The 19,005-nt window shown below is 43.8% G+C and overlaps 1 protein-coding gene across 16 annotated transcripts in view; it reads left to right on the top strand.

The window, feature by feature from the left end:
• Positions 1-19,005, top strand: part of DNM1 (dynamin 1) — a 68,387-nt gene that overhangs the window by 19,603 nt on the left and 29,779 nt on the right. For 11 of the 16 annotated variants that reach the window (XM_075260594.1, XM_075260587.1, XM_075260593.1 and 8 more), the window contains exons 2-10: positions 2,209-2,282; positions 6,332-6,481; positions 6,970-7,173; positions 7,255-7,353; positions 7,568-7,728; positions 8,658-8,800; positions 9,609-9,744; positions 9,831-9,898; positions 11,143-11,281. In XM_075260594.1, the coding sequence (XP_075116695.1) occupies positions 2,209-2,282; positions 6,332-6,481; positions 6,970-7,173; positions 7,255-7,353; positions 7,568-7,728; positions 8,658-8,800; positions 9,609-9,744; positions 9,831-9,898; positions 11,143-11,281 (1,174 nt within the window). Of the gene's footprint in view, positions 1-2,208; positions 2,283-6,331; positions 6,482-6,969; positions 7,174-7,254; positions 7,354-7,567; positions 7,729-8,657; positions 8,801-9,608; positions 9,745-9,830; positions 9,899-11,142; positions 11,282-13,722; positions 13,862-19,005 lie in introns of all 16 variants that reach the window. The other 5 variants (XM_075260597.1, XM_075260598.1, XM_075260584.1 and 2 more) reach the window with 1 other exon arrangement.

Below are 19,005 nucleotides of genomic sequence, written 5' to 3'. Positions count from 1 at the left end.
ACCAGTGAGGGTGACCAGAGCTGCAACACATTTTAAACTCCTTTAATAAAGGGAGGGGTACACACTAGTATAACTATAGGGGTCACAGTGTTTGCAGCTGCAGCCAAGCTCATAAGCCTGGGACACCTCAGGTCACCCTCACCACACTAGGAGTGGATAAACCTCTTTCATTTCCTTTTTGGTTGATGGCTTGCAGTCTGTGCATTGTAAATGTATTCCCCCTGCCCTCTGGTGCACTGAAGTGAGAAGATTTATGATACACTTGCCTTCCACTGTCAGAGAGGAGAAGATTAATCCTTCAATGGCAAAAATAGCAGTTGGTCAGCAGCATATAGTCAAGGATGGATTCTGTGTTGGAAGCTATGGGGGCACTGACCGGGGATGGGAATAATGGTGAGCTTGTGTGTACAGACATGTTGTGAACAAGTCATCATGGCGATGTGGGCCCAGACAGAGAACAAAAGGGATATGTAAATGATGCTAAAATGTACAGATGGAACTTGGCTGATGGTTTGGGTAAAACTTTAGCTTTTACAGCAGGACCCCTAATCTTTTACATAGTTGGATGCCCCATTCATGACTTGCACCTACTGCCAGATTAGGTGCAAGCCTCTACCAAGACTCTGGAGATAGCACCCACATTAATAAAAAGTGGGTACAAGTGGTGGCAGGTCCTTACACCAAGAAGGGATGTCTATGCAAAATGGAAAAGGGGTAGATAGAAGGAAGTGACCGCAGGATCAAACTACACAGAGGGTAATCATGGACAACATAGGAGCTGTGTACGCAATACGGTAGGTTACTTCCCATCAACACTATTGCAGGTTTGCATCTTATACGACATGGATTAATGCAATAATAGGATTGCGGTTCTGTGTTATCCAGTGATGTTTTTCTGTCTACAAGCAAATGACAGGCATCGCTCAGCTCCTGAATGCTGACCTGCAAGCCATGAATTATTGAGCGGGTGTGTGAGTAGTCAGGGCTCCGCTACAATGCCAGGAACACACATGATCCGGGGGTATTGATTAGGTTGCAGATACTATAGACGTAGACACTTATGGGATCGCTCCTCTGCATTAAAGGAGTATATAGCTTGGGCATGCCATCACTTCATCGTTCCCAGGGTTTACATGCTGATGACCTATCCTTAGAATATGTGATCAATATATCCTCTATAGAGGCCCACCACTCATCAGAGACCGTAGCATTCACTGAATGCCAAGCATTGTATTGTTTCTATGCCTGGTATTATAGCTTCGCTCCGATCACTTGAATGGGACTGAGCCATGGCTCTATCATGTGACTGATGATGTCATCAGCATAGGAAAAAGGGTGAAGCATTCACAAGTGCCACAGTCGCTTCAAACAGCAGGGGTCCTGGTTTTGGACCCCCATTGAACCTAAGGATAAGCTTTCAATATTTTAGCCCCCAACCAATCCTGAGAATGAAGGGGCTGCAGTGCTGGTGTAGTTAGTGGTGTACTGCAGCACCCCTGGGAAACTGCAAACAACCCCAATGGGCAGTCAAAAGAAGTGAATGGGTCCCAGCACTACACTATATACTGTACAATACTCATACAAGTCAGTGTGTAGCGTCCCCAGCCCAGTCTATAATATCCTCTTACATGAATTAATCTGAACAGGTAGTGAAGTGTAAAGTATGGTGGAGGGAGCGATGAAGATCGAGTGATTTGGGATGGGCTTGAGTCATTTCTATCAATTTGTGATGTATTTTATCTCTGTGACTGGTGTAAGCGGCGGCGATTGTGAGATAACATCTATACCGTCACATTATCTGGATATCACTACTTTGTATAAGGTTACATTACAGGGTCTTGCAGAATGCAGGGGGTGAATAGTGCAGCCTCTGCTTAAAGGGGCCCTAACCCCATTTCTGTAGGAACCTGTACTATATATAATTTTAGTTGTAGGTTTCCTATATGTCAGTTTTGCAGCGTACTCACCGTTCTTTACACTTCTGATACTCTCCTCCTCCCATTAGATAATGGTCTTCTTTTCAGGGACCTTTAAAGGGACATGAAAGTAAAAAAAAAGAGAAACACGTGTGATCCTTTTGTTCTAGGAGGAGATCCGCTGTCACTCCCCTATCCCAACCCAAAAACACATGCATGCTCAGTGGCAGCTATCTTGTGTGTATGATCAGCCATAGCCCTTTAACATACTTTATCTTATTCGGTCTTTCAGGGATTTTCTGCCTCGTGGATCTGGAATTGTCACCCGTAGGCCACTGGTTCTGCAGCTGGTAAACAGCACTACAGGTGAGAAAAAGAAAAACATGTCAATGGTATTGAACAAAGGGTTAAGTCGGATCAGTGGCTGTGGTCCCCAAGGTCAGCACTGCAAATGTTGTTTGTCTAGGAAACATGGTTGCTTCCATAGCGCCACACCTGTCCACAGGTTGTGTGGGGTATTGCAGCTTAACCCGGAACACTTTAGTGGAGCTGTGCTGCAATTTCAGACACAACCTGTAGACAGGAGTGGTGCTACTTTTTGGAAGAGAGCAGCCATGTTTATATCATCCAGCTTTAGTAAGACTTGCATGACCAAGATGAGCAAAGAAAAGAAAAAATAGTGTGATGTTTTTTTTGGGGGTGTCCATCACCCTATCTCCTTGTGTAAGGACACTATTCTGACCATGGCGCTGGCAGTTTGTATACTGATCTCCCTTTCCTCATCCACTTCCCCACAATTTCCCCATTGGGTTGTGGCCAGTATGAGGTTATACGACAATGTTCAGTAGCTTTTGGAACTGGGAGCCATCATTACTCACAAACTGCTCAGGAGACGCTCTAGCCCCTTGGGGGATTTTCTTACATAATAGACAGGTCTGGAGGGCACCCTGACTGTGAATAAGAAGGGCCCCGAACCCCCAGTGCTGGCATCAATTATAATGTGACTTGGTGCAGAAGGAATGAAATACACTAGTCATGGCACAGTTAGGGTGTCCTCCTATTGACAAACAGCCACGGTTACCTTGTTCTGCAGTGGTGTCGTGAACCTTGAGAAACCTGGACTGCTATGAACTAGAACCATGTAGCCATTAATAATGATTCCAGGGTCCGTTTGGGATCTAATAGTGTTTTGGTTCAAGTATGGAGGGCTCGTAGTGAAGGATTCACTCCTGCCTTTGTTGTGGAGCGACACACTGCCCCCTGCTGGTGTGATGACCTGGGGAAACATCGCATACGACAATCAGTCACCGCTATGAGGGACACTAGCAGCTCATTGATATGTACAGGACATCCTGCCTCTCATAGCCGGGCATCCAGGTAGCATTTTTCAGTAGAATAATGCTCACCCCCACACACAAGGGTTCCCCAGCAATGTCTCCACCAGATTACAACACATCCTCGCCCTGCCTGGTCACCAGATTTATCGCCAATTGAGCATTAATGGGATCAGCTCAAATGCAACTTCAGCAACCTACGAGTGTGCAGGATCTATAGGCCTTGCTGTAACATCTGTAGGTAAATGTGCTGCAGAATACCATACTGAACCTGTATACCTCCATGTCCTGGCGTCTCTCTTTTTGAATCCAGGCTAGAGACTGCCAACAGGGTTCTATGTATGAAGGTGAATATGTGAACATCTTCTGGTAATCCATCATAGGTTTACTTTATAGGTGACCCACATGATGGATTACAAAGAGATGAAGTCCCATACACTTATTAAAGGGGTTTTCCAGACCCAATGCTTTTTTTTTATACTGATGACCTATTCTGTGGAGAGCGGTATACTATCTGGCGACCAAAAAGGAGATACAGTATATTATGTGGGGGCCAAAAAAAGGAGAAAGTGTATTACGTGGGGGCCAAATAAGGGGACATTGTATTGTGTGGGGCTAAAAATTGAGAAAGTATATTGTGTGGGGGCCAAATAAGGGGATAGTGTATTATGTGGGGGCCAAATAAGGGGACAGTGTATTGTGTGGGGGCCAAATAAGGGGACAGTGTATTGTGTGGGGGCCAAATAAGGAGACTGTGTACTGTGTGGGAGACAAATAAGAAGACAGTATATTATGTGGGGGCCAAATAGACAGTATATTGTGAGGGGGGTCAAATAAAGAGACAATATATTGTGTGGAGTATAAAAAAAGGGGACAGTATATTGTGTGGGGGCCAAATAAGGAGACTTTGTATTGTGTGGGGGCCAAATAAGGAGACTTTGTATTGTGTGGGGGACAAATAAGAAGACAGTAAAATGTATGGGCCAAACAAGGAGACAATATATTGTGAGTGGGCTAAAAGAGAAGAGAGTGACCTGCAAACAGGGGAGGGGTGAATAATAAAAATACATTTTATTTGTATAGTGCCCATATATTTTGCAGCAAGAGAGGATCTAGTAATAATTTGCTTGGTGATCCCAAAATGACAACCCCACCCTTTTGAATAAGGAGATGCTAAAGGCCACGGTAAGCTCCACTCTAAAGACCGACTGACTGTTCAGTGTTATGGGAACCTAAGTAATATCCTGCTCACCGGATTATACATATTTCATGGCCGTTCAGTAATATCAGAAGTTCATTATAACAGAGTGTTTGTGCACTTGGCAGATATTCTCTACTTTGTGCAGACAATGTGCACTTACCTCACATGGGCATTTACCTCACACGGGCACTTACCTGACACAGGCATTTACCTTACATGTGCACTTACCTCACACAGGCATTTACTTCACAAGGGCATTTACCTCACATGGGCATTTACCTCACACGGGCATTTACCTTACATGTGCACTTACCTCACACAGGCATTTACTTCACACGGGCATTTACCTCACACGTGCACTTACCTCACACGTGCACTTACCTCACACGTGCACTTACCTCACACGGGCACTTACCTCACACAGGCATTTACCTCACACAGGCATTTACCGTACATGGGCATTTATCTCACACATGCACTTACCTCACACAGGCATTTACTTCACATGGGCATTTACCTTACACGTGCACTTACCTCACACGGCATTTACTTCACACGGGCATTTACCTCACAAGGGCATTTACCATACACGTGCACTTACCTCACACGGGCATTTACCTCACACGGGCACTTACCTCACATGGGCACTTACCTCATGGCGCTGTCATTGGGGTTCTGTGGCTGGCTCAATTATGGATTTCTGTGGCTGTCACTTTTGTGGGCTCCTGTGACTGACTGTCACTGTTATGGGGGTACTGTGGCTGTCTCTGGTATAGCACACTTTCATTTGCAATGTTAGGGGTATCCCACACATGGCACTGTTATGTGGGTCCTGTGAAGGGGCGTAACTTGAGGGAGTGCAAAGGATGTGAGGACTCATAAGGTGTCTGTACTATACACAATGCATTATAGTTGGGGGTCCAGGTAGAGATTTTGCATTGAGGCCCAGAGGCTTCATATTATACCTCTGGTCCTACAGCTGGTACTATTATATGGATCCTCCTTGTACATTTATGATTATTGGCTCCATGGCTTTCAGAGATTTTCGCACATACTTGGGCACAATTTGTTAAACAAGGTTCACCACCTTGTCTTATCTCTGCCTGTCTCCTGCTCAATATGGAGAGTCTTCCTTTGTTAATATGGCCCCCTGACCTGGAACTCGATGTAAAGGATATATTATTTTAGTACATTTCAGATAAGGTATGCTAACGTCAGCGGTGTGGCCGGTGATCTGTAGTGTCTTCCTAGATAGTACAGCTTCCTGTGCTCAAAAACAGTCTGATTCTTCAAATTTAGTCCTACAGACAATCTGGCATAGCCAAGGCTTTACATCATACAAGGGAGGTAACTAGGAAATATAGGGCCCCATGGCTAGCTTTTGACTGGGGTCTCCACACAGTATAACGCCCCATTACTGGCCCCCCATGTAGTATAATGCTCCCTTTAATGCTTCCCCACACAGTATATTGCCCCTTCATTGGCCCCCAGTCAGTATACTGTCTCTGTCACAGGTCCCCATACAGTATACTATAAACATTACAGGCCCCCATACAGTAAGTGCCCCAGTTGCAGGCCCTTATACAGTAAGTGCCCCCCATACAGGCCCTCATGGAGGTACTTTAGGCCACTATCAACTGGATTTCACTTTCATATCCGCCATCCTGTCCCCAGCGGTCTCTGCTTAGGCCTCAAGGGGTCCAGCTTTTTAAATCGGTCGTTGTCTGACCTCTGCCACCCTCATAGATCCTGAGAATTAAGCAGACGCAGGTTGGGCACTGATTTTTTTTGATTCTGTAGTAGATAGTAGATTTTGGACCAACCTTACTTTTTGATGTTTGTTCAAGGTTTTTATACTATGTCATGTTTCTGTATTGCAGAATTTGGAGAGTTTTTGCATTGTAAGGGAAAAAAATTTACGGACTTTGAAGAGATTCGGTTGGAAATTGAGGCTGAAACTGACAGAGTCACCGGGACTAACAAGGGCATCTCTCCTGTGCCAATAAACCTTCGGGTATATTCTCCAAATGGTGAGTCTACTAGTGGTCCCCTCAATCCACACCCCAGTTTATAGGCAGTCCAGAGATGGGACTTAAAGGGGTATCTGGAATTGTAATATTGATGATCTATACTAAGGACAGGTCATCAATATATGATCCTTGGGAGTTTGACACCCTGGGCCACGACTGATCTTCTGTTTGAAGAGGCCCCAGCATTGTTAGCATTATGGCCTCTTCACTGAATACAAAGCATAGCACCGTTCATTGTGTAGTGGCTGTGCTTGGTATTACAGCTCAGTCCCATTAACCTTCCTTCTAACTAGTGTCACCCTTCTATAGACATCCCAAGGTTGATAATGGGGTACGGGGGCATAGTAGTTGTCAGTCGGACATGGTTGGCCAACGACTATGCTTCCAAATTCTCTGTTTTTGATTCCCTCCTTATCATAGCTCTCCTCTGGTCACTGGTCCTATATACAGTATTTTATATCCCTTGTTCTTTTATATTATCCCTTTAGTGCTTAATCTGACCCTAGTTGACCTCCCGGGTATGACCAAAGTCCCAGTAGGTGACCAGCCAGTGGATATCGAGGCCCAGATCCGCGACATGCTCATGCAGTTTGTTACCAAGGAGAACTGCCTCATTCTTGCCGTATCTCCAGCTAACTCTGATCTGGCAAACTCTGATGCCTTGAAAATCGCCAAAGAAGTGGATCCCCAAGGTGAGTCCAGAAAAACTTGTGTTGTATTCGCTTGGCCGTTGGTCGATTCAGATTATTAGACTTGTTTCATCTACTTTGCAGGACAACGTACAATTGGTGTCATAACCAAACTGGATCTGATGGATGAAGGGACTGATGCTAGAGATGTTCTGGAAAATAAATTATTACCCCTGCGAAGAGGTGAGAAACCATCACTTACTTTGGTCACAGGAAAAATGGAGGATACTGAGGCCATCAGTGGTTGTACAGTCAATGGTCAACCTCAATGGTAAAAACTCTTGCAATTGGTGCAAGTTGCCTACAACCTTTCCTAGACGTGATGGTCACAGTAACCCTTAATTTGGTCAATCTTTATGTGGTTTCCGCCACAATTCATTGCTATTGCCTATGACAGGTTACATCGGCGTGGTAAACAGAAGCCAGAAGGACATCGATGGCAAGAAGGATATCCAAGCTGCTCTAGCTGCCGAAAGGAAATTCTTCCTTACACACCCATCTTATCGCCATCTTGCTGAACGCATGGGGACCCCGTACTTACAGAAGGTTCTCAATCAGGTGAATGCAAAGAAATATCTCTTATGTATGCATTTTTGGATATGATCTGGGGAAAAAAATCTATGAAGCTGGAATCCATATCAAGCTAGGGAATGAGCTTTGCAAAGATTGGACTTCAAGCATATATGTGTTCTTTATGGGGAGCTGCTCTAGTGGATGCTTATCTCCCCGGAGAACAAATGATCAGGCATGTTGGCATTCAATCCAATTCTATACCTTTTTTACCCTAGCATCTATTATTGGGGGACATTGTGAACACTAGCATGTACATTAGATGGTACATCGGTCCTACTGAAATCATCAAAGGAGATCAGAAAGAAGATCAAAGAAGTTTATTGAGCCTTAGGGCCCCTTCACACTACTGATACGCTGCCTGATTCTGAACATTAAAACACGGTCAGAATCAGCGTGTATAAAGCAGATCCCATTCATTTCAATGGGGAGCCGGCATATGAGCACTCCCCATTGAAATGAATGGGCTGCTTTTTACTCTACGAGCGCTCCCATTGAAGTGAATGGGAAGCGCTCACGTGTACGGCTCGCCGTGTGAAGGGGCCCGGCGCTCGGCTCAGTCCGAGCCGTACACATGAGCGCTTCCCATTCACTTCAATGGGAGTGCTCGTAGAGTAAAAAGCAGCCCATTTATTTCAATGGGGAGCGCTCGTATGCCGGCTCCCCATTGAAATGAATGGGATCTGCTTTATATGCACTGATTCTGACCGTGTTTTAACGTTCAGAATCAGGCAGCATATCAGTAGTGTGAAGGGGCCCTTAGTGTGTAATGGGTGACCTGTAGGCTTCTGGGCCCAGTCACAACTGCGCTCCCTATAATTATAATACAGATTGAAATGCCAGAAATGCCATTGTAACAGATGGTGGGGTAGAGGGCATTATCTAGGCATGAATAATTAACTTTCCTTTCCCATTAGCAACTGACCAATCACATTCGGGACACTCTACCGGGGCTGCGAAATAAGCTGCAGAGCCAACTTTTGTCCATTGAGAAGGAAGTGGATGAGTACAAGAACTTTCGTCCTGATGACCCAGCCCGTAAAACCAAGGCTCTTCTCCAGTGAGTTCTGTTTATCACTAATATCTCCTACTGGGTACCTGTTGCCTATATAGACAGAAATTTTTTTTTGCGACGATTTTGGAGTGCAGTGTTCCTGTAGATATTCTGTAGCATTTTCACATGGCTAAGTTCATATCAAGAAACCTGATCTGTGTATCGGCCAGATTTACTGATTTGAACTAGGCTCAGTTAAACTAAACTGAGTTTGGTTCAGCTGAGCTGCGTTCGGATCACTACATACAACCAATGCATGAACCAAGGTTGAGGGCCTGAGCTCAGCCATGTGAAACCGGCCTAATAGATTTCCTGCTTTTCAACCTTAAATCCTTTAAGGAGGTGCGCCCTCAACTGCAGGAAGATGCTAAGGTTCCGAAAAGAGTCACAAATTGGCATCAGTAGTGCTGATGCATTAGTAGTGTTGTCAGTAATGTTGTATAGGGTTGTCACCGGGCAAGGGGTTAGGATTCAGCTGGCCATTGGACAAGACTGGAGCATAGTCAGAAGACTCAAGATATGCCAAAGGTCAGGGTCAGGAATAGAACAACAAGAACCAGGTAAAGTATTTAAGGGGTGAGCAGAGGCAATAGTCAGGAACAAGGCTGAAGTCAAGGTTGGTCAAACAGGAACAGTAAGATAGGAAAGGAGAGTCAGGGCAGAAATGAACCTTAACAGGGATTTCTGGGAGTTACATACTGATAACTTGTCCTTAGGATAGGTCATCAATATCAGATCAGTGGGGGTCTGATACCAGGGATCCCGAGCCCTTAAGGTCAGCTCAGGTCCTTCAACGCTATTTTTGTCCCTTTAGGATGGTGCAACAGTTTGCAGTTGACTTTGAGAAACGTATTGAAGGCTCCGGGGACCAGATTGATACTTATGAGCTTTCTGGAGGTGCAAGGATCAATCGAATCTTCCATGAACGCTTCCCCTTTGAGCTGGTGAAGGTAGGTACTGCCTGTAGTTGTTTAGTGTCACCCCCCTCGGTATTCTGCCTTTATGCTAAGCTAAAAGTACCCTGTCTTGTACGCAGATGGAGTTTGATGAGAAGGATCTGAGAAGAGAGATCAGCTACGCCATCAAGAACATTCACGGCATAAGGCACGTATAGCATGCTGAATGGCTTGAAGTAGCATGTGTATTAGCACTACCTCGCTTCCCTCTCTGTAGCCCACTCCCCATATAGGACCTCATACCCACCAACCCTTCTGATACCTGTAAATATCCCTCTAGCTTGTGATGCCTCACCCTTCTTAGAATCGTAGGCGCAGCCACTGGGAGAATAAGGCAGATGCATAAAGCTTAGCCATCCCACATTATACATATAAATGGATTAATATCTGTATAAACATCTTATTCTTATGTCACGGCTACACAGTTATACAGAGGTGACTGGCACTGCTGATACCGTGATTCTCTCCTGTGCCAGCCACTAAGTGAGTGATATGTAGTACTCACTCTCATCTGATGCAGAACTTCATAATACACAACTCAGTAACTGCCAAACATAATAATACACACATCAGCAGCTGCAAAACATCATCATATACACACCTCAGATGCTGCAGAACATCATATTACACAACACAGCTGCTGCTGAACATCATAATACACATCTCAGGTTCTGCAGAACATTGTATTACACAGCAGAGCTGCTGTATAAGATCATAAGGCACATCGTAGGTTCTGCAGAACATCATAATACACACATTGGATGCTGCAAAACATCATAATACACAGCTCAACTGCTGCAGAACATCACAATATACACTTCATCTGCTACAGAACATCATAATTTACAAATCAGATGCTGCAGAGCATCATAATAACAAACCCTCGCTGCTGCAGAACATCATAATACACATTTCAGCTGCTGCAGAACATCACAAGATACACTTCATCGGCTACAGAACATCATAATTTACAAATCAGATGCTGCAGAACATCATAATAACAAACCCTCGCTGCTGCAGAACATCATAATACACATCTCAGCTGCTGCAGAACATCATAATACCTCAGCTGCTGCAGACCTTCTTTGTAGAAAATGTTAGAGAGTTTCAAATCTATCACTGAATGTTGGATGTGAATCTTACTTTCCAACATGAGGTACTGCAGCAGCTTAGGGAAGTATGATTTGCTCACATCTTGTGTCAGGACCCTTATTTACAACAATCAGGATTTTTACTGTCAGGATCCTACATGTAGTCAAGCTGCCTTGTGGCTACCAGTGGCATAGCCTTATTAGCTAGACTGTTATCCCTTCAAGCTCATCACATTGCAGTCACTGGTAGGTAACGCTGTATATTCTCCTTATTACCTGCCTCACTTTGTCGGGTGTTTAGAACTGGGCTCTTCACACCTGACATGGCCTTTGAAACCATCGTCAAGAAGCAAGTGAAGAAGATCAAAGAGCCGTGCTTGAAATGTGTGGACATGGTCATATCCGAGCTTATCAGTACCGTTAGACAGTGCACCAAGAAGGTAACCCTTCTGGATCTGAGCCGGGCTTTTCTCCGGTTCCATCATGTGTGATATCCCAATCTCAGCATGATCTGAGCACACAGCCAATCAGAAAGCAGAGCGTAGCGTTCTGAATGGCTGAGTCACTTCTACGTGAGCATGCTCCTTACAGATAGTCTTCTTATTGGCCTTGTGCATGGAATAAGTATCATAAAAAGGGCCTAAAGCCACCAGTATTGTGAGTGTGTGTGTGAATATGTGTGCATTGAGAGGTGCTCTCTATAGTCAGGGTATGTTAAACGCCTTGGTATATTCTGGTTTAGGCTTTATCCAGTTATAAATGGGTTGTCCATAACTGAGAAAAAAAAAATCTTTTTTTTTTTCCCCAGAAGTAGTGCCACTCTTTTCTGTGGGCTGTAGCTGGTATTGCAGCTCATCCCCATACTTGTGCATGAGGCTAAATTGCAACAACCAACATGCAAGAAGAATCGAAGGCAATGCCCAATCATAATGCTGGGGCTACATGGCAATGTGTCACATCGACAAAAATTTCCATGTATCTCTATGTTGTTGCGTTGCATCAGGCAACACAATATGTGATTGCAACACAGTAGTCACAGAAAATGCAAACTTGTTAGATTATGGTTGTAGGGCATAAGATAAGTGCAATAAGACATATCGACAGTAAGTCAAGACAAGTCGCGACTTTTGCACAGACGTCACAAAATGAAAATTGCAAAGTATGTGGCTCTGCATCACGCGAGTTGCGGCGGGATAGTTGCAGAAAATCCAAGCCTGTTGGATTTTGGTCACAAGTCGCGTGAATGAGACTTTTTTTTTTTTTTTTTTGTACCATTGTCGCATGCAAATTTTCTACAAATTACTGTTTTTGGCCAAATCACAACTAAAACAGTAAGTTAGACAACTGTTTTAGTCATGTAACTTCAGGGGGACTTTTTTGTCGTGCATGTGTCGCTGTTAAGCCTTAGCATTATTTGGAGCACATAACCAAATAACCGAGGCATTCCTCCTGTTGCAATAACAGATACCACCTGTGGATAAAAGTGCGCTATTTCTGGAAGAGAATCAGACCCTTTTTTCTAATCATGGACACCCCCTTTAAATGCAAGTGTTAGTGAGGTACAGCTCTGTAGGTACAAGATACATGTAGCCAAGGTAGAGTCTTCCTTACCTTTTCCAGTAGTGTCTTCCAAGGCAATAGTCCCTGCCTATTCCTTCCATTACTCGTCATTACTTTCTAAGCAATTTATACATTCCTCTATCCCTTTCTATCTTATCTTTTACACTTTTCTCTCTCTTTGTCCTCTCCCGATGTTACTCACAGTAAAATTTACATGCCAATACTAATCCGATGGCCCATAAATGTCCACAGGGTAGGACCACCCATACTGTCTGCGGTTCGGCCACATGGACATATGTGAGAGTTGATCACACTGCCGGAATTTTTTTTTTTTACTTTTGTAATGACCTACACAAGACATTGACAGCTGACATTCTTCCATGGTCTCTATGTCCTGTACAACAGAAGAGGAACACGTCTGCCTTATTACCCCTCCATCAGCGTATGACCCTATGAAGGGTTAGGCTACAGGTTTACCATGGTAGACTCTGATGACCTGTCAATGAGAAGTGTTATCATGGTCATGCTGTTGGGTTTTTAGTAGCTAAGGCCCTCACAGACGTTGGGGCACCTATCATTTTTGATGTGGTGGCGTGTCAAAAGTGGGTGTCTGGTGTTGAAACCCCCTCAGATCATTGAGACGAAGGGGCAGAAGTACTCAGCTGAACCCTGTGCCCCTTCATTGCTGGTTGCCTCTGCTTGGTGAATGTAGAGTGTAGCGAGCTGTGTCCAGGCTCGTAGACTTTCTCAACATCGCACTACGAGTGGAGCTGATCAGAAATGAAGTGATATAGATCTTGGCTAAGGACTTCTGCCCCTTTATTTTACTAACTGGTGAGTCTGAGTGCAGAGACCCCCACCAATCACTAAAACAAAGGGTCAGAAGCATGCCTCCATGATAAGTACCTTTTAATGGCTGACCACTGAAGCACCAACTAACTGAAATGTAGAGGTGACCAAAGAGGGTCTCAGCTTCAAGAATCCTCCCACTCTGTCTATAGTGACATGTCTCATTGACCTCAATTGCAGTCTATTAGGAAAACCCCTTTAAATCCACACCCCAAGTTTTCCCTGATGTTGGTCACCGGTCTATCGATCTTCCAGCTCCCTATGCCATTCCCAAGCAGCGCCTTTCATTTTGCCTCATGTATTTCTCTGTGTTTTCTCACCTTCCCGTGTCTCTGTTTACCTCCTGTCTCTTCTCTGCCTACCTCTCGCCTCATTGCACTGTTCTTGCCTCTCTTCGCCTCCTCTCTCCCCGTCTTCCCTCTTGTCTTGATGTATGTCCTGCCCCCTTTGGGCTTCACCTTTGATTGCACAGGACTGGACTCTTCACGCCTGACCTCGCTTTTGAAGCCATTGTGAAAAAGCAGGTGCAGAAGTTGAAGGAGCCGAGTCTGAAGTGTGTGGATATGGTAGTAAGTGAGCTGACCTCCACCATCCGAAAGTGTAGCGAAAAGGTAAAAAAAAACTAAATCAGCTTGGGAAAGGGGTCGTTCAGTCAGATACGCCATGTACATGTGTTCTAAAGTATGTGGTCAGCGGCTTTCAGAAATCCTGATTTGACCAGAGAGGTCAGCAAGAGAAACCATCTATTGCCAGCCTATAGCCATCTAACAACCATACTGTTATGGAATTGCCGCTTGAACAAGCTGATCGGACCAAAAAGACAGGAAGCAAATAAGCTACCTATGATCCTACACCGCTCTGGTTCACTAAGTCTAAGGTCACCCCAAGTAATTCATCCAAGCTCACCGCAAGGCACGATGGACTTGGCTGCTTGGGACCCATCTTGCATCCCCTTAACAAGAAGTCATAAAATAGGTGCGCGTATAGGGTAAGGACCAATCCAGAAATCTTATGGTGGGCAAAGAGAGTAATTTATAAGCCTCGGTCAAAAACCAGGAGAATACAGTAGTAGCCAAAACAAAAGCAGAGGAATTTTAGAAGTCAAGACGTTGGTCAAGTCCATAAGGTCACAGATAAAGTCAAATAAGCAAAGGAAGGAATAATCTGAAAAGGAAGGTAACATCCGTAAACCTGGGAATCTGCAGTAAACAGGGTAAGGTACTGGGAGTGAGTTGTGAGAACACAGAGCCAGAAAGCTTATATAATCACAGGCATTGGAGCAAGGAATTTGTCAGGTTATGATACCTGCCTCAGCCCTCCATTGGATGATTAACTAGAGCCCTGATTGGCACTGCATGTCAAACCTCTGATTGGCTGAACAGACCTAGCCAAAGCTTGACTGATAGGCATAGCAACCTTAAAGCAACAGCCATGTGGCAGATGTCTTTCCCCAGCACAGAAGAGAACGAGTGCTGAGTGGAGAAGCAGGAGAGGGAATATTTGGATTCTTGACACATACACTCCTAACATGTTGAGCAGTAAGGAACGCCCACTCTGACAGTACAGGGCTATGGACGAGTACTGTCAGGGGGGAAGCATTCCTCACAGCCCAATGATGACGCTGAACTGTGAGGAGCGCCCCCTCCCCAGTACAAGTCTATGGGCAAGTACTGTGATGTGAGGATGCCGTTCTGACAGTGGGGAGATATCGGTGCCGAAAATAAAGACACCGATATCTCCAGCCGGGGGGCACATGATGGGAAATTCAGTAAACAGTTGGCTTGCTAGCATTATATAAAACCGTATGAGGACATGAATTAGCCTCTTTAAAAATCTTTGATATTATTTTAAAGAATTCTCCATGTCACCATTTAAATTTTTTTAAAAGTACCAAACCATGCAATTTTCACTCTGGCCACAAAGCCTAATAATAGCCTGACCCCAATTCTGTAAGGGTTTTCTTTGCAGCAGTTATCTAATTTACATCAGAGACAGAATTACAACAGATATTAAAACCTCTGTAGATAACACCACTGACCCATTATTACATTCATTACTGACAATAGATGATGTCACGTTTTCTCTGCTCCTCCTCCTTGCAGAGAACATGTCTAGAAAACTCTCCTATAGGCCTCAATGAGTCTGTTGCTGCTTATGGACATGACTATGCTGTAAAGTATATGACTAAATGCTGTTAACTGGGCAGAGGAGAAACTCACGCAAAATGACCACCCTCCAAAATCATATACAGAACGTAGGATAAAAAAATCTACAGTTAGAAAATTAAAAGAGATTAGAAAAAAGTCACTTTATGGTTTTAATTAAAAAAAATAAAAAAAATGGCCAAGCATTCTCTTTAAATGGATTGTCTCAGATTAGGAAAAGGGTCTGTCTCCTCTTTTACTAGAAACAGTGCCATTTATATATATACCGTAGGTCGTGACTGGTATTATAGCTGATCCCAATTCAGATGCAGCTGGATAAAAGTTCCATTTATAGTAAGTTATATTTTTGTGAGCCTTACTTTAGCTTTCAGGTTGCCTGCTATGGAATGCAGAGCTATAGACTCAGTTCTCTACACCCTGCGGTGATCTGATCGCTAATGGACCATGAAGACGAGATTATTGATCCTTGTACTAAACACAGAATAAGATTGCACTCACTGCCGACTGTATTAATGGGAACGCATTTTCCATTAATGCCTCGACATGAACTTTATTTCTTATAAAAAGTAGAAAGGCAATATTGTCAGTTCTAAAAATCCATGTCATATAAAATATAGCGGAAAATGGCTTCCTGAAGGGTAAGACTACAGTCTGGATGAGAGCCGGCTGAAAGCCTATAATAACAAAAAAGCTTAAGCATGGAGTCTCATAATCCCTAGACACAGAATTCATTTACTAATGGAGAATGTTCCCATCTTAGAGGATCCCTTTTATAGAATACTGCATGTGCATTTCTATACTTTGTCCATTGGGGGCATACATATAGGACAATGACCTATATATACATACTGCATGTGCAGTTCTGTACTTTGGCCACAGGGCATATTTATAGGGCACTGACCAATACTTACATACTGTATGTGCAGTTCTATACTTTGTCTACTGGGGGCATATGTATAGCACAATGACCTATATGTGCATACTGCATGTGCAGTTCTTTACTTTGGCCACAGGGGACATAGCTATAGGACAATGACCTATATATACATACTGTATGTGCAGTCCTATAGTTTAACCACAGGGGGCATACTTATAGGGCAATATTTACATACTGTATGTGCAGCAGTTCTATATTTTGTCTACAGGGGGCATAACCTAGTGGCCCTTTCCCAACTCCTTGTGGCAACGTGAATAGCAGTACAGTGAATTGAATGTCCACCTAATGTTATGTCCAAGTGATTTGAATAGACCTAATTTTATGTCCAACATTATATTCTCATTAACATCTTAATATACAGTACCTTTATATGGTACAGAGCTTAGTTTTGCTCCTGAGCAGACCTTCATTTCCCCTGAAGGAAGGTCTGAACAAAACTTCATTTACCCTGAACAGACCCACAATTCTGTCTGCACTTAGCTAACACTAGGGGGAGCTGAATGTATACTGTTGTGTTTAAAGGAGTTGTTCAAGACGGTGATATTGATTGCTGCGGCCTCTTCACTTCTTAGCAAGCACAGCGCCTTACATTATATAGTGGCAGTACTTGGTACAGCAGCTCAGCCTCAATCATTTAACAAATCTGCAGTGTGGTCATGGACTGATGGACGTAATGTCTCAGCTTGAGAGCAGGAAGTAAATGATAGTCCCTTTTAATGTGGAAACAGCGTGGCATGAGCTCTTAAGCTCCCTTTAAGGATTTCTGCTGGCAGAAAGAATGCTATCATTTAAACTGACCGTCCACTTATGGCCTCCAGAATAATCTTTTGGTATTGCCTAGCTGCTACTTATTTTTATCAGATCTTGCTCCATAGGTGTATTTTAGCTTTGAGTACCTTGTAGCTACAGTGCCTAAAGGGAGTCTGATGTAGTCTGATGTAGTCTTATTACTGGTTCATGCTGCTGCTTTCTCCTTCTCCTGTAGCCCCCCACCACCACCACCTTCCTTGTGTATAAACACATATCTATCACAGGCTAAGTAGGAAGTTAGTACAAGAAGATTTTCTTAGTCTCAGAATATCCCTTTAACTTTGTGACAGTACAAGGTATTTGCAGCTCTGTATCAGAGAAGCAGAATAACTACAAATTAATAAGTTATTTATATAGAAATTGGAGCTTATTTGCATAGGTAGCGGTTAGACATGGGACAATTTGGAATTATTTGCCAGAATTTGCAGACATTTTATACAGTGGTCACCCATAGTCCCTCCCTGTATACTCATAGGGCCACAGGCTGTTCCATTATACATATAGATACTATCACAGTATGCTGTAGACCTCTCTGGCTCCAACCAGGATTTGTGGTGGGTTGGGGCTATGGTTGTTTGATAGGTCACCATCTTGCTAAGTCTTAGGGAAATAGTAGGGGGAACAAAGACTGTGTGCACGTGGTGATTGAAGCATGCTGATGATCTGATTCCTGGTCAAGGTGGCACCACTTCATTCTGATTCGTAGGGGTAGGCTCAGACAACTCTATCATTTTGTAACCTACAACATACAGTATGTTGGAGGGCTTCCTCTTGTCAACTTATGCTGGCCATACAAACAAGCATTGGGTCGACATCTATCCTTTGGCTTAAGTGCATGTGTTCTGAAAAAGGAAAGGAGTAAGCCGCTGCCAGAACCTCTAGTGGCTCATTTCCCCAAGGACAATAAAGGATTGAATGTGCTGATATCCAACAGTTTTATCCTCCAATCCCTCAACATCTGCCATTAGGACCTTCCCATACCACGGATGGTCTTGTTGGCCTGTTTAAAACTCTGTTCACATTTCTTTAAGGGCTTTATAAGGAACCTTTATTACAGATAGGGGTAGGTAATGGTGCATACAGTGCAAACCCAACTAGCCCCATTATAAATCAGTGGAGTCCCTTAAGGCAGCTGTACATTGTATGATAGAACTTAATGTGAATAGAGCCTTGAGAGATCTACCGTCATTGACTCTATGAGTAGTCCACGTAGATCAGTTCTAAAAATTACAGCCCATCAATCACAACTACAGATGATAGATGAGATTGCGCCTGCCCCTGAGGAATCTCCATATTCCACTGGAAATGGAACTATTGTATGTATTACTGTCTAGCATGCTGTTCATGGTGGTTGTTCTTTTTCTGTGTTTGTGGTCTTGGTCTTTATGATCTTTTTGCATGCAGTGTTGTCTCTTTTGCTCCCTTAACTTTCAAAAGAAATGCCATTTGAGAATGAAGTTCTGAAGATTTCATGGAAGGTCCCATTCTTCTGATGAAGGCCTCATAGAAACCATATGGAGAATGGACAAACACCATGATCTCCTTTACTATAGATGGCCGTACGTTTTCGATAGTCGTCAGTTGTCAATGCGAGGCAACTCTGACGGCAGCTTATATCCCCTAAAGGATCAAGCACTGAAATTCAACAAGTGTGATCCTTCTTCCTTTTAACCTGGTTCTGCTGAAATTGGCGGATTTGGCTGATTGTGTATGGGGGCTTTTAGATTTGGTCCATTCTTCATTATGGTTCCTACTGAAAAAATGTCACCAGTGCTATCCCATCTCCTACTCTTGTAGGAGAGAAGGATGAAATGACCATTGGACCAGATCTTCTCAAAGCCTA

This window comes from Leptodactylus fuscus, chromosome 11, assembly GCF_031893055.1.
Source record: "Leptodactylus fuscus isolate aLepFus1 chromosome 11, aLepFus1.hap2, whole genome shotgun sequence".
NCBI lineage: Eukaryota > Metazoa > Chordata > Amphibia > Anura > Leptodactylidae > Leptodactylus > Leptodactylus fuscus.
The sequence above is the reverse complement of the archived record's forward strand: the minus strand, read 5'-3'. Positions and strand labels throughout refer to the sequence as shown.